The 15,889-nt window shown below is 36.1% G+C and overlaps 1 protein-coding gene across 8 annotated transcripts; it reads right to left on the bottom strand.

The window, feature by feature from the left end:
* Positions 1-376: 376 nt before the first annotated feature.
* Positions 377-15,617, bottom strand: LOC112960897 (TBC1 domain family member 22A-like). 8 transcript variants are annotated; one of them, XM_026055556.1, is made up of 6 exons: positions 15,422-15,617; positions 12,370-12,426; positions 9,694-10,034; positions 8,404-8,583; positions 2,895-2,976; positions 377-1,140 (listed from the first exon to the last, which is right to left on the bottom strand). In XM_026055556.1, the coding sequence occupies exons 1-6, from the start codon at positions 15,481-15,483 to the stop codon at positions 1,098-1,100; spliced, it is 765 nt and encodes a 254-aa protein (XP_025911341.1). In that variant the 5' UTR covers positions 15,484-15,617; the 3' UTR covers positions 377-1,097. The 8 variants fall into 8 exon arrangements, with proteins under 8 accessions (XP_025911341.1, XP_025911342.1, XP_025911345.1 ...); XM_026055557.1 differs by having other exon boundaries at positions 377-1,231; positions 15,422-15,616; XM_026055560.1 differs by having other exon boundaries at positions 377-1,231; positions 2,895-2,926; positions 15,422-15,616.
* Between the last annotated feature and the right edge of the window lie 272 nt (positions 15,618-15,889).

The following is a 15,889-nucleotide window of genomic DNA, read 5'->3' as shown; positions in this document are numbered from 1 at the left end:
CTTCCCCTTTCCTGTTCACAGCAATCACCTTCTAGGTCCTCGGGGGTCCTCAGAAAGCCCACAACTTCCAACAAGATCCTCAAGTTCTAGTCAGAGCCCAACCACTGCTGCGCAAACTGCCGCCTCTGTTCGCTGCCTCTGTTAGCTGCGCTCAGAGACAGGTAACAGTTAACAGTTAACTTGAGGATCTTGTTGGAAGTTGTGGGCTTTCTGAGGACCCCCGAGGACCTAGGAGGTGATTGCTGTGAACAGAAAAGGGGAAGCTAGGCAAGGACAACTGTTAACAGGTAACAGTTAACTCTGGACCAGCGTATGTCATCCTCTTTTGTTTTAACCTCTTTTTTAATATAAAATATTCATATGAATTTGGAACAAATAACTGTGGCATAAAGTTATTTATTGTATTATTAAAGCTTCATAGTACCAAGAAAAGAATCTTACAAAGCAAACCAAGTAAACAGATTTAAGAAACACTATTGCAATATCTACATTCGAAAATACAATCTAATTGATATTAGTTATCAAAACATAACATAGGAACCCTTTGTAACTTTTTATCACTAAATATACCTTAAGGTAACTCAGTGTGCCTGGGAAGTTATCCAATATCCTATTCAAAACCATTTTAGACATTCATGTGGAATGGCAACATCAAACAGGTTTTGCCTTTTTTGTTTTTCCTCGACTTTTATAGAACTAAGCTTTATCATCTTACTAGGTGAATGGAACATACCACTACTGCTGGATTTGTTTCTCATGAAATTATTTTTTGACTTTCATAGTGAAACTATAGTAGAAGAAAGCCACAAATAAAATAACCAAGATTTATAGATACACTTCTAGATACACAACCAAGCTACAGAATTCATGCAGTTATTTTATTCACAAGATCTAGCACTAGAGAGCTTCCCCTATTAAAAATCTGTAAATCAACCTTATTTTCCATATAACAAACAAAGACATCCTTTCTTTCTATCACATCCCTCGATATCTTTTGCTTAAGAGGAAAGCTGCTAATAAACTCCGCAGCTGTACAGAATAGAGAGAGTCCTGATGAGGCAGAGAACTTCCCATGGAATACCCCGAGCGAGCTGGGGTTACGCTCTTGGATCACCACCTCCACATGAATTCAATGTTAGGCTTGTGAAAGCCAAAAAACAAACAAACAAACAAAAAAAAACACACACACAAAAAACAAACTAAGAATAAGTATACAGTGAGTTCCCCCTACCTGCAAGAAAATGTAAGAAAAGAGAGATTTTCACTATTAAGAGGCAAACAACCAACAGTAATTTGCTGAGACAAAACGGTCTATTTTCCATTTTGTTTTAATGGCTTTTCTATAAAATATTTAACTCCTAGAAAAGAAGTTAAAAATAAAGAGATGAAGAAACTATCTACATAAGAGGTAGTATACTCAATCATGAATTCTAGATTTAATTAAAGCAAGACTATGAGACCAAAGATCTCGCAACAGCCAATTATATTTTGAGTGTAAATGATGTATGGAAGTCTTGAGCTATGAGCTAAAAAAGCAAACAAGAAAAAGATCCAAAAGGCTATCTTTTCAAGCTAAATCACCATGGCCCAAAATGGTGTCTGTTCATTTAAAGCAGCTTTGTAAACACACAAAGATGCAATCAAATTAAGCCACACAGAAAGTAACAGCAGGTAATACAAGACAGCAAAACCGCCACTGAGTATAAACATGGGTAAATCAGCTGAAATATTCAACAGAATTGGTAAAGGAAGTGGAAGAAAAAAAAAAAAAAGAAAAAAAAAGGAAGTTTTCCAGTACAATGAAGATATTAGAGCACAACAGGACAGAAGAAAGTTAAGGATTCTTTCCATACACAGTAAAAGGGGTCATTAATAGTCAAAAACAAAATTGTCAGTAACCAGCAACAAAAATCTGACAAGCTTATCAGACTGGGAATATAATGTCTTACTATGTCAATACTTATTATGTAGTACAATGACGATTATGTCAATTAAACACATCTTGACAAAAAAGAAAGATATTTTCAGAGATCAACTATGCAGAAATACCCTTTCAGTAATTATTTCAATATATTATCATCCAGTTACAACAATGAAAAATTATGATTAACATCTATAAATTGAAATATCCCTGTAAAGCCACAATCAGAATAAATGTAGATTATTATATAGAACTACAAGTTATGAGACCGAGCTGTAGAAAATAGGAAGACAAAATACTAATCCTGCAAAAAGCAATCAACATAAGAAAGCGTTTAAGGGTATTTAACATGAATTTCTTTTGAGAGATTTTTAATTAGAAAAAGAAGAAAGATGGTCTAAAGTCTACTGATAAAGTACTGCTTTTATTAGTCTTGAGTATTAGCTGAACAGGCAAGCATGTTTAGCAGATAAACTGACTAGAACAGGAATCAGAGGATACACTTCTGGGTGATAACAGTTTGAAAAGATAGATATGATTAGTGGCCTGTCACAAGAAGCAGTGGTAGGACACATTTTGTTCACTTTATACTATATATCAATGAACTGGAAGAAGAATATGCACCAAGGTGATCAATTACAGATGATTCAGAACTGCAGGGGACAATAAAACTCTAAATGACACGGAAGGACCAGGAACAGAGAGAGATAAACGGCTATGCAGTTCAGTGCAGAGAAATTAAAGATAATAAGACTGGGAACAAAATTAATCAAACTCATTTCAATTAATATATTTTGCAAAGTTATTGAATCTTTTCAATAATATCAGTTTGACAAAAAGTTTTAAAGGACATAACAGATAGCTGTTATAGAATATGACCCATAAAAGAAAGATAATTGCTGTGTTCAATCAGGTTTAATATAGATCTTAGAACGCGTAAACAACCGTAAGCACCAAAAAAAGGAATACCTACTTTTCAGGTTGCTTCAATAATAGAGATGACTGCTGTGGTGGAAAGAAGATACATCTGCTGATTTTCCTCCTGAATATCCTATCTAGAGAACCACTCAAGTTCTTTTACTGCAATATAAGGAGGCAACTAGCTATTATAATAAAATAATCTGAGATTATAATCTTTGAGAAAATTCCTGTGAAGTTAAGGCACTAATTTTTGTCATCAGATTAAACAAAGGTTCAGCTATTCTTTACATGTTATTTAAGTCTTTACACTGTTATCTACTACAATAGCAAATGACTGGCTGGGAAAGAGCACCACAGTCAGAGGTATGCGGTGCTCTCTATAAAGAAAGGTTTTCATTTCAGCAGTTTTGTTAGAACTAGTAAAAAGCATATATGGTTTGAAAAAGGGTAATGAGACAGAACTTTTGATGATGAATACAGGATACATCAATATTAGTAATTTAAAATAGGAATGATTTACCATTTTCACGAGTGTGTTTATAGCACTTTTTATTACTTTTACCAAGGTAGTATGCTAAAAAATATGATAATTTGTTCAGATTGGAATACATTGTGATTAAGTAGAAAGAAAAGTCATTTTGAGATTTAAAACAACAGAACATCTTAAAAGACAAGTTGTTTTCACCTCGAAGTATTTAATATACATGTACTACATTGCATAACATTACAATACTATGAAGTTATATTAAATCAACACAATACTGTACACTGCTGGTTCCTGAATGTCAGAAATGTGTATATCCAAAACAAATAATTTGCATATTCATTAGCTCTAATGTGTGAAAAAGGCACAAAATTACTTGTTTTGAAGATAAGGAGTGTTCTAACAAGCCATTCTTTAAAGTGATATCACAAAACCCATCGTACGCCTGCCATGTTAAGATTACCAGTATGCAATGACTTGTTGGTAGTTAGAAATTAGTCTGATTTTCCTCAATATAGTTCACTTATTTATTTTGCTTATATTGTTTTTTCTGGACAAACACAACTCTCTAAAACATTGTGCAAGACTACTTAAAAACACATGTCCAACAAATTTTATAGAACTAAACCTAAATTGGAAACTAGACGGCATAGTGGTACTGTCCCTCTTATATATGTAATCTGTTGAAGGAAAGAGTTAGAGAAAGTTCTTCTCAAAGATAGCTTCCCAATGCTGTTTTGTTAAAGCCTCGTCCCTCCCCTTTAAGCAACCAATTGTTTGCAAAAGATCCTGGAAGCAAAACAAAAAGAGTACATCTCTGTTCAGTAATGTAAGGTCTGCTGCAAGGAAAGACAAGGCCTGAAATGGAGTAAATCTACACTGAATTCACTGCAAGGCAAGAATAAGCACAAAGCAATTAGTGCACTGTAAATTATTCTCTTTGAGTAACCTGGCACGCGGTATCAACACTGGAAGACTATGCAGACACACAGGCCCTACAATCTATTCAGTGGTTCTCTACTAACCATTGCTGTATTGCCATCTCCAGGCTGATCCTTCTTCCTGAAGCTGCACCCAGTACACTTCAATATGATCTATTTGATGTGGGCTGGCCCCAAATCCCTCTAACTAAAACTGCTTCTTACAACAGTTTCCTTCCACCAGCGCACATTTTCTGACATAACATGATTCAACTTGCATAGCAAGTTTCTTTTTGTAATTGTAATTTTATGAGATTATCTTCCCATTCTTTGCATTATATTAATACTTGGAGGTGTATTGGTGGGGTTTTTGAACACTTCTCTCCTGCAGCATGAATCATATCTAGAAGTATCATTTCTATAGAAACTGTTTTCTTTTTTTTGTTTTGGCTTTTTGTATAGCTAACTACTCTTGATATCCAATTTACATTACCTCTTGTGTAAATGGGAAAAGTGTAATAACAGCATAGCAATAGCCAAATACAAAGAGCTAAAAGGAAATAAGACATATTATTTGCATCTACTTAGCATGCAAACAACAAAGATGCCTGCAGGACAGAGTAGAAAAGTGGATTAGGAGGACTTAGGGGAGGAATCAGAACAACTACAAAGGCAATTAGAAATTACAAGAGTGAGTTTATTAGTTCAACTGTATAAAACATATATTAAAAAAATCAGTCACAGGCACTGTCGAGCCACAGACATAGGCTCTTTATTCATAAGTAAGAGTTAAGTAAACAAATTCTTTTCTTTTATTTCTAATAACTATATTCAGATGCACACAGACAAGAAAATATCAATCACTGGCAGTTCTGGGCTTTTTTCTTCCTTTTCTGGTTTACATTCTTTATTTTATTCTCATCTCAAATTGTGTCCCACTCTTATAACTATTTGTGTATGTAAGTGACTACTGGATAAAACTGTATACAGAAACTCTGATAATGGTGCTGTCACTATACACTTTTGTAATAATCGCCAGAGGATTCAAATCCTGACTACAGTCTATTTCTTGCATCTTACTTCATTCAGTGTGTAACTGATGGGGTTGATGGAATCTACCTATTTCTACAGCTTCACAATATCCAACCTATAGACCAAAGCCAGACTCCAAAATCTGCTAGTAGACTTCAATGGCTAAAATAACCTGCACTTCCCAATTTATATGCATGGTCCATCTTTTTGAGAACTCTTGAGTTTTCTGGCGAAAGAGAACACACTCTTTCACGCTCTCTAGTTGACGTACAAAACTAACATTGCATTTTACAATATATCGGCTAATGATTATTCAAGTGTGACTGGAAGGATTTCAAGGTCAGTTGTACTACTTTGTGTTCTTAGTCTTGTGTTGATTTCTCCCGTTTTGATAGGAGAAAAGACTGGAGTTGAAAACGTGCATGTTATTGTTTCAATTCCACAGCTTATTATTTTTTATATTGCTCTGGAAAGACCTGTTGCATAATCTCTCTCAACATATGGAAATCTATCTCAAGAAAACAAAGTCAACAGGAATGCTTTGCTGCTGTTACTACTACTATTTTCCAAGCAAAGCCAACATTACTATATAAGATCCAGAAATGAACAGAAATTTTTGCTAAGATGTCTTCAAGATGACTGCCTGCTAGTTCAGACCATCATGACAAACAACCCCACCATTTGCGGCTGTATCACATAACAAAAAGACCCACATGTACCACAGCACAACATACGTATGCACACAAAAAGAATGAGCCAGCTACAACAGAATAGCTAGCTGTTACCTCTTTACTCGCTACAAATCTTATCTTGGAGCCCGGTCTCTAGCTCTACCTTAGTCCATTTTCAGCATTTTCCGGAACAAAAAATTACACAATTTCCCAGACTCCTAACATTATTAAAAATCAAAAATCCTTTATAAAGATCATCTTTATTGTAACATGGAGCTAGAACAAACATCTCCCAAAAAATGAATATATAAAAACGAAGGCACACCAGATTCTGATGAGCTCATATGGTCATATGCATATACACATATGTATGTAACTGTATATATGCATGCACACACATACATGTGTATATTTACACACACATATATATACACACATATGCCTATAAACATACACTCACACCTGTATCTCCCCTACACACACACACATCTATATATTGCCCAAGCACTAACAACACATATAGCTTTATGATCATCAAGAATTTGTCTGTGGGCAATAGCTAGCTCATTTTTAACTAAGAAAGATCATATAAAATACGATTATATATCATTATATACTTACTAGAAAATGCTACTAGAAATATCCTAGCTACAACCAAAAGCCAAAACATGTGCATCAGAAATTCAAAATTGGACTTAAAATTATAATTCACACTAAACATCAAATTCTGCACTGATTTAAGTTTGTATACCAAGAGAATCAATGAGCAGATGTAAAAAAGGCATTATTTTGTGGCAACTGCTTCAAAAAATACTGAAAGCATATTATATGTTTCGCATTTTAATAAAGCCATCCATAACTATATTCAAATTTTATTTTCCTATTCATAGTCCTATGTGAAATTTAGGAAGTTCAAAAGGGAAGCAAAACAAAACTTAGATTAGTTTAAAAACAATAATGAAAATCTCACTTTAGCCACAATGACTGCAATCCTAAGAACAGTGTAAATTCTCCTTCCTTCCCTTCCAAAATATTTTACCTTTATCTTTAAATTTGACTAGTTGGGAAAGTATTTCTATCTAATAAGGTATTAAAAGTCAAATGGATAGGTTTAAACTTATCTTAACTCTGACTTTTTAACCTTTTGTAACCAAGTTTTCTATTATGACAATATTCTGTTCAAAAAATAAATTTAAAAAAAACTAACTTTAATTTTGAATTTTAACATCAGCCACTATCACGTAGCTCATAACATCTGTCAGATCACAAAGGGAGAAAAAGTGATGTTGGATTTTAATTTTTAAGCTTATATGAAATATGGAATTTTTAACACCTCATAGTTTATTTACAGTTCCATTTTATCAGAATGTCCTATAACTCACTGAAGTATTAAATCTGGTCTAGTTATCAAAAGTACTGTTTCTGAAGTTCTACTCTGCTGGCATCAATCTCATTAAGACACAGCACAAAAAGAAAAAAAAGCCACGACTGATAACATATTGAAGAAGCCTCATGACAATTGCTGTACAGAGAAGTGTCAATTCAAGAACTACAAACATGCAGTTTCTACTTCTTTCCACAAGTGTTTCCTGCAGATATCTTCCAGCATGGTATAACTCAAAGTCATCTTGTTTATTAATTATTTTGACATAAACTCCTACTTCTAAGTGACTAAACAAGTTATCCAAATACAGTGTGCTATTTCTAGTCTCTCTAGATTTTCACTTGGGTTGCAAAACCACTTGATTCTGTGATAGCCTCTCAGCAGAAGTAGCTGTAACTTCAGCACTGAGGCCTAGAAGCAGTCAAACACTGCACCACTCATTTTTCATACTCCAGGAGCAGTTTTAATCCGAGAATTATCAGATCAGCACTTATTTATATTTATCTTTCAGCAGTTAAAATCTAATGCACAAAAGAAAGTCTGTTATCTGACAATAAAGTTGTTTTCATATAAACATATTGTCAGCATTCACGGATTACACCTAACTACTGTATCAGCTCATGAACATGAAGAATGCTCACTGTGAAGACAGGTAGTAATACTTCAGTGCCTAAGCATTTTTCGCATTCATTTTCATAAGCATAAAAATCACTCTTATACTGCATGCTGTTCCATTATCAGGCAATAATATTAAACTTGGCTAATTCTGCGTTGTTTTTTCTCCAGAGGTTAGTCCAGTAGAAAGAAATAATGTGAGAAAGGACAGAACATGTAACATCTAGGTAATACAAAGAACTCATTAACAGGATGCATGCAAATTGCATATTATAAGCATAAATAAAGCAATTATATTTTGTCCTTCTTTAACAAAGTCAATTCTAAATGTCGAAGGGATTACATTTTAACCAAACCATTAGGCAAAACAGTATGTTAAACAACAAAGTTTGAGAGACACACAACAGAGTTATTTGGATGGAACTCAGATTCTTAGATGATTCATAGATACTCACCAAGATCTGTGTTAGGGCCAGCCAGTAGCTGCTTAAATTTGTCTAATCGGGATGCTTCTCTTTCAGTTAATGCAGGAGTAACTGAGGTATTATGGTCTATCATTCCGCTCACCAAGGGAGGTGTGGAAGTTTGTGGAAGGGACTGTGATCTCTGCATGAAAGAATTTTCACTGGCATTATCTGAAGGGAAAAAGCAGCATATGTTAGCCTCAGGCAGTGAGGAGGCTACTAATAACTTGAGTTTATTCTGATTCAGTGAATTTACATAGAATTACATTTTGGAGAAAATTCTCTCAAGTATAGCTCAAGTTTTGAATTTCAAATGACACAGGATTAGCAGGAGCAGCATTCTTCCTTCAAATAGTGCTCCACAATTAAAACACATCAATTAGAGATCATACCTTATTTAAATGCTAAATCATATTAACAGCAAGGAAACTTATTTCTAAAATCCCAATGCTATTGAAGGGTGTTTCCCTACCAGCCCTACCATTGTTAAAAAAGCTGAGAAATCATTGCAAGTGGTTGCTTTAAAGTTCATACAGAAAACACAGACCAGATCACATGAGGATGCACTTCCCAGTCCACATGAATGGTTTCTCTCATTTTTCAATATACTTTATACAGTATTGTTCTCAAAAGAAAATAAAAGTTAAACACCAGGAACATGAGAGTTATTGTTCCAAGGTATTTAATAATTACAGTATACAAGCACCCTACTTCCACAAAGCCTACTTGTACAAGAAAGAACATTATCAAAAGCTTCATATAAAAGCAAATGTTTGCCCTGAATGTAGAGCTGAAGTTTTGGTGAAGTTACCAAAAGGAAGGCAAGATGAACAACATCATAAGATGTTACTGAACTAGCTTATAATCATTTAATAATTCCCAGGATCTTCAACTAAGACTTGTAACATTTGTTTGAAAAGCATTTTAATAATAAGTTTTCCACAGTTGTACAAATATTTTAAAACTAATTGCATAAATTGCATATGTTTTGGTGCAGTTAACCATTAAATTATGCTCAATAGTACAACTTCCTCCCAAAACCAAAGATGTATTAAAACTGAAAATAAAAAAAAGTTAATTATTCTTCCCTCCCCCATGTATTTCTCACACACATACTTTAAAGTTCAGTATAACACGAAGCATCTCCCTCAAATCAATTAATATTGATCATCAATATTTTCTTCTGGTATTAAGAAAAGTTTAAGAATGGGTTAATTCCCTAAAAGGAAAATATAACTACCTAAAATGATTTTCAATGTCTTTTTTCATTTCTTAACATACCTGATGAACTTGATGTATGACCTTCACTGACTGATTTAACAAGCCTATTATCACCATATGCAATTGAAGACAGCTCTGAAGATTCCACTTGTTTTTCTTCCTGTAGCTGTTCCTCCTGCAATTTATGCTGTTCTTGTAATTTGCTGTGATTCTGAATTACTTTGTGAGCTGTTTCCATGACCACTTCAGTATTTAAGTTTTCGGCAGCTATTGCTAAGAGTTCATCATCATCATCCCCAAGATCCCAAGCATCACTTGTGTTACTTTCAAATTCTTGGAAGGTGCTGACTTTCTTTAGTTTTACTGGAGTGGTAGGTGGTTTTGAAACTGTTTTTATCAAGCTGTTCAAAAAAAAAAAAAAAAAAAAAAAAAAAAAAAAACAATATTTAAAGAACTGGTAATGAAGTAAAAGCCAAAAAACCAGAAATCTGGGCTTGACATTCTGTAGATAGCAACTGCTCAGCTCCCTCTATGAATATTGCTGCTGCTTCCAACCACGATAGCATGTAGTGGAAAATTTCCAAAAACAGAGACAGGTAACCTAACTCTCCTTGGCTTTTAATGGAAGCTGAACAGATCCTTCCCTCTTTTGTGTCTTGAAAAAATACACTTTTTCAGATTTGCAATTTGCTGCTTGATAAAAACTAAATATTATGTTTTTCAATAGGTCCAAAAAGAATAAGAAACAAAAGCCCAAAGTCAAAATAAAAAGAATATTACTGGAATAATTTATAAGATAAAAAGGACACATTTTAGTTTTCTTACTTCATGAACACCTATAGAGGTTTCAGGCCTTTCAATGCAATTGCTCTGTAACAATACACGAGCAGTAATCAAATCAAGTCTAGTCCTAAGTCATCACAAGCAATCACATAATACAATCACTGTCATAAACAAGTCAAGTTCCATTTTAAAACTCATTAAATCTATCATTCCTCCCACTCAGGCATTCTAGCAAGAATCTGCTTCAGAACTTTATTCTTCTTATAATCAGGATATTTCCCCCAGTTACTAGTTTAAATGTACCCCAACAAGCTCATAACCTTTTCTCCCTCTGTCAACACACAGTGTATGAATAGATGAATTAAGTATCCCTCCTTAGCTTAGCACTTGTCCTCATTTACAGTAATACAAAGCTATCACATCTCCTTTCAGTCTTCAGCTAAATCAGGCATTAAGCTGAATCAGTCTCCCAGTCACCTCTTAAAAAAAAAAAAAAAAAAAAACAAAAAAAAACAAAAAAACTGCCATTCACTTAATCATCCTTTATGATTAGCCATTTCTTTCCACCCATACTAGTTTAATCTTTTTCTGTTAAAGCAAGACAGCCAGAAACATCATTGGCAGCCAGAGACATCAGAAAAAGTTTTCACCAAGTCCTGATGCAATGTCAGTAATGTTACTGTTGCAGGTTACTGGGAATCTCTTTTTCAAGGGGTCCTACGACATCCACCTTTTTCCCTGACTCATCATTATCATTTAAAATAGTAAAGTCTTTCTCCTCTTCTGTTACATTTCAAGCAATGAGGTTCCAGTTTTTGTTACTGGGTCTCTCTGTATAATTGCACATTTTGAACTAATTCATCCCACATCTTTTTCTTCAATCCTCAAGGTCACATATTTCAACTGCCTTCAACTCCGTATCATCTGAAAAATTAACTAACATTTGCTTGTTTCTTGTGACTTTCCAAACCAGCCCCTGAAAGACTCCACTAGAAGTACCACCTCCAAGCTAATACTTTTCCTTCTAACATTAATGTTTTTCCTCATTGCCTTTAGTGATTCATTTACCAGTTGTACAATTTTCCCCAAATTCTCATTCACCACCATTTTAACAGTAATACCGGTTTTAAATGAGCTGTGACACGTACCAGCAAGCCAGAAACAACTTTGTCCTTGACAAAAGTTAAAGCAAACTATTTCCAAAAAGATCAAAAAAAAAAAAAAAAAGGAAGCGCAAAACTTAAAAAAGCAGAAGCTGTCAGAATGCAGTAATTCATTTTGCTAGACACTTCAGCTGTAAGGAGATGAAAATTGTTCAGTTGCATTAATTGTGGGTTATTAGCATGAAAAATTTTTTTTTGGCTATTAATGATTTTTAATATAATTTTGCCATTTTCATGTGTAGTGTGTTCTGATATCCAATAATCATAATCTGAGACAATAAACTTTTAAATGACTTCAAAATCTCTCCTATCCTACTTACAATCTTCTCACTCACCAGCAAAATGCCCACCTTTAACTCAAAATGATCTATATTATAACCTGAATCACTTCAGGACTTGCTCTTAACAGCTTTCTTTTATAGATAGAAAAAGAAATAGGCAGTCCATCAACAGGGAGATGCATACAGGAAAGCAGCTTACACCTGAAGTGTAAACTTCACCTGCTGAAGATTAGTATTTACCATACAGTTTTAATGTATAGGGCACTGCAAACAGACAACAAAAATTCACAATCTTTGTCAGGCAAAACACTGAACAGCTTATTTGCTACTCTCAAATGGTAAGAATCAGGAAGTCACAAATGAGAAGCTAGAACAGAGAAGTCAAGATTACGACAAAAATTGGAAAAGGAAGATTACCAATAGCTTTTTAGGCAACAAGGAAGAAAAGGAGGAGAGAAGTTAGAGGATACAGAAATTACCATGCATATTTGAATATTAGCCTAACTTACGTTCCATGTAATAACGGATTGAAAGGCGGATGTTGAGCTCCATACACGTGTTGGATACTAAGGGAAAAGAAAGAGTTATCACAAAAATAATACACAAAAAGCCAACCATTTTTTAAGTAAATAGTAACTAATAAACTGAACTAAAAGAAGTTTCAGCAGTTTTCCATTTCAAAGAACCATACTACTAAAAAATAAAAAAACATGAAATTAAAGTATATACTAAAAAGTAATTCAATAAAACACTATATTTGCCAAACAGGATCTCTTTTTAAGGGCTAGGCAAGCTTAGGCTGACTTATTTTTTCTGACAAAGAATTAAAACAAGAAAAAAGTTAACTCCACAATAAGAATCCACACTGCTTTTGAACTCTTTCACATTTCTGATTTATCACTTCTTCATTTATCTTTTGCCAGAAATAAAATATAACTTCTCAAAGACTTGTCGGTAAAGATTTAATCTTCTCTATATCCTTGTGGCCCAAAATCTAATAGGTCAGTTCCTAGCAGTTATTAAAGCACAAGGCTAGTAAACTTAAAGAAAAAAGACACAATATACAAAAGATGGTGTTTTAGAAAAATCTAAGTCATAGGAATATTAAAAAAGCACTTTGAAATAACTAAGCTTGTAACTACAGATTTGTTTACTACAATCTCAATATTACAAAAATGCATATTATCATGTCAGCAATAAAACAATCTCTTCAACATAAAAGTTAACTTCCTTCAAGGTTTCAGCTACAAAATTATTTAAGACAAAACTACATGGAAAACAAAGCAAGATGTGTGGCTTTATAATACAAAATATACAATTATACAAATTACTGGTATAAAACTCTCCTGTTGCTAGACCTTATAGCACTGCATGTAATTTGCTCCTGTTACAAAACCTGTACTAAAAACCACACATAAGGAAATAAGCATGACCCATGACAAAAGAAAAGCAATCTCAAGACCATAAACAAATCCAATCTTTGTAAACCGAAACAGAACCAAGCCAGAGAGACTGCAGTCATAATAAAACTTAAAAGAGGTTTAGATTTATACTAAAGAGGCAGTATTAACAGTTACAAAATTAACCATAGAGATGACTGAGAATTGTGGTTCACAGTCTCTTTGACTGTATGTAATCTCATGCAAATCAAGAAGTCAATCCACTGTCAATCTTCCCACATGACTGTACGCCCTCCACTGTCAAGTGTCTGTGGGCACTTTCCTGAGCTCTATGATCGTATGAGTAGGTGTCACCACTCACCTTCTACTTTGGCATACAAAGGGATTCTACCTTTTCCTTCAAACACTCTAAGAATGAACAGGAAGGGAATCCACCCACACTAAAAACAACAACCCCCACCACCACCACCACATTCTCCACTGCTTCCCCATTATTGCCAATGCCTGCAGTTACCTGCAAATTAAATAACTGGAACTATTCATAGACCTATCTACATAAGGGAGGAGAGTCAAAGATGTATTTCACTCCCAAAAGGATTTAGTAAAACTACAGAATAAGAAGTTAAGGAAGACAAAAACAGTCAGACCAGAAAAATTAGTTTGTAACTAAAGAAACAAAATCACTACTGATTAGTTCTTATGAATAACAAAGACTGGAAGAAGTTAAAGCATGGTCAGAACTATTTTGCTGATTTTAAGTAAGTAACATGAAGTGTAAAGTTACCTTTACCTCAAAACCAAGAACACACATTATTCTTACAGAAAGAGTGTAAGAAACAGAAATGTACTCTATTGTGTGGACAGTTTAGGGATGGGGGCAGGGCTAGTAATGTTAAATAATCATCCAAACATGAGTTCTGGGCCTGATGCAGTAGTCAAAAGGGTTAATGAGATTCTTGGATGTATTTGCTGGAAATTTTTGAATAGGAGAATGTTTTTGTAGCTCTTAGCATTGATAAAATGACTGGGTCTACCATTCACACTTCAGGAAAAAAGTGGAGAAACTGATGGTATTTCAAAATAGACTGCACGGGAAACTGCACTTTATAGTAGTCTTACAAGATAAAACTACTCAAATTCACAAAGAAAATGCTAAGTTGTTAATTAAACACTGTAAACCTTGGTCATTGAACAAAAATAATACACAGTTTTCCCATTTTTAACAAGATTTAACAACTAGAAACTGAGACTACCCTAGAAACAAAGCTTTCTATTTTTTTAAGTTACTAATTATCCCCACCAGCTTCAAACACTTTTCCAAGTTTGTACACAGTTTGTTGTAATGGAAATATTTTTGTTCATGACTGGGTATTTTTTTTAACATGCTTTTGTTAGTCTGCACTGAAAAGAAGCAGCAATCCACTCAAGGAGATTAAGAATCATTAATCTCTCCATTTGTCACTTGGAAATTTCTCAATCTTCTCAAGCTTTGGCTAATAACAATGACATAAAATCCACCACCCAAACGGCTTACATGTGGAAAGATGAATGTATTGGACAGAAGATGTGGTATAGAACTGTAGAATAACTGCAGTTATTGCTCTATCATTAACAAAATTGACCGTTCATGTTTACTTTTTAGCTACGGCCTTCGATTCAGTGCAATATTTCTTTTCTCCTCTCACCATTCAGACATTTCTTATGCAGGACCTTTCCAGAGGCCTACTGAAAGGCTAACTCAACAAGCTTCTATTTACTCACTGACAACTTGTTAACACAAGTAAGTTATATCTAAAGCTTACCGAGACAACTAGCGATCTTTGCTAAGATAAACGGAGTAGCCCAATACCGAAATATTTTGGGCATAGAGCTGACAAGGAACAACCCACGGAGGAACCACGAGGCCCTACACAAGCTTCCCGGCTATGAGCAGTAAGTAACCACGTCCCTGCCGGCGACGGCTCCCTGCGGGGAGCAGCAGGGACACGACCCTGCTCACGCAGCTCCCGAGGGCCGGGGCCGCTGCCTCGGCAGGGCGGGACGGGGCGGCGCGGCGAGACCAGCCCCCGCAGCCGCCCCCGGCCGAGCTTACCCCGGGCGGGGCAACCGCCGCCCCCCGCGCCAGCCCGCCAGCGCCGAGGCCCCGCGGCGCCCCTCTCACCTGCCCGGCACCTTCGCGCCGCTCCGCTTCCAGAACTGCTTCCTGCCCCCATCGCTCGCCATGGCGGCCGTCACCTCATCCCCCCCCCCGGCGGCGCGGCTCGGCTCGCGGCCCCGACCCGCTGCCTCAGAGCTTACTCCCCCCAGACCCTGCCACAGAAACGGGACAGCGCGCCGCCATCCTGGGACTAGAAAACAACCCCGTCCCTCATTCGCCCACCAAAGCCGCCCCGCGGCTCCAGCCAACCAGAAGTGCGGGTACTGCTGGGTAGGTCGGATTCGCCCAATGGCGGTTAGTGAGTGCTGGGCGGCCGCTGCGGAGGGAGGCCGGGGCAGGGCCCGTCTCGGGTGACGGCGCAGCCCGCCCCTCCTGTAATGGCGGCGGCCGCGCGACGCCGAGGCAGGGGCGGAGGCGGCGCAGGCCGCAGCTCCGGCCGCTCTGTCCTTCGTCGCGGCTGGGCCCCGTCGG

Source organism: Apteryx rowi, unplaced genomic scaffold, assembly GCF_003343035.1.
Source record: "Apteryx rowi isolate R43461 unplaced genomic scaffold, aptRow1 scaffold_1238, whole genome shotgun sequence".
Taxonomy (NCBI): domain Eukaryota; kingdom Metazoa; phylum Chordata; class Aves; order Apterygiformes; family Apterygidae; genus Apteryx; species Apteryx rowi.
Note: the sequence above shows the minus strand (reverse complement) of the source record. Positions and strands in the feature narration are given on the sequence as shown.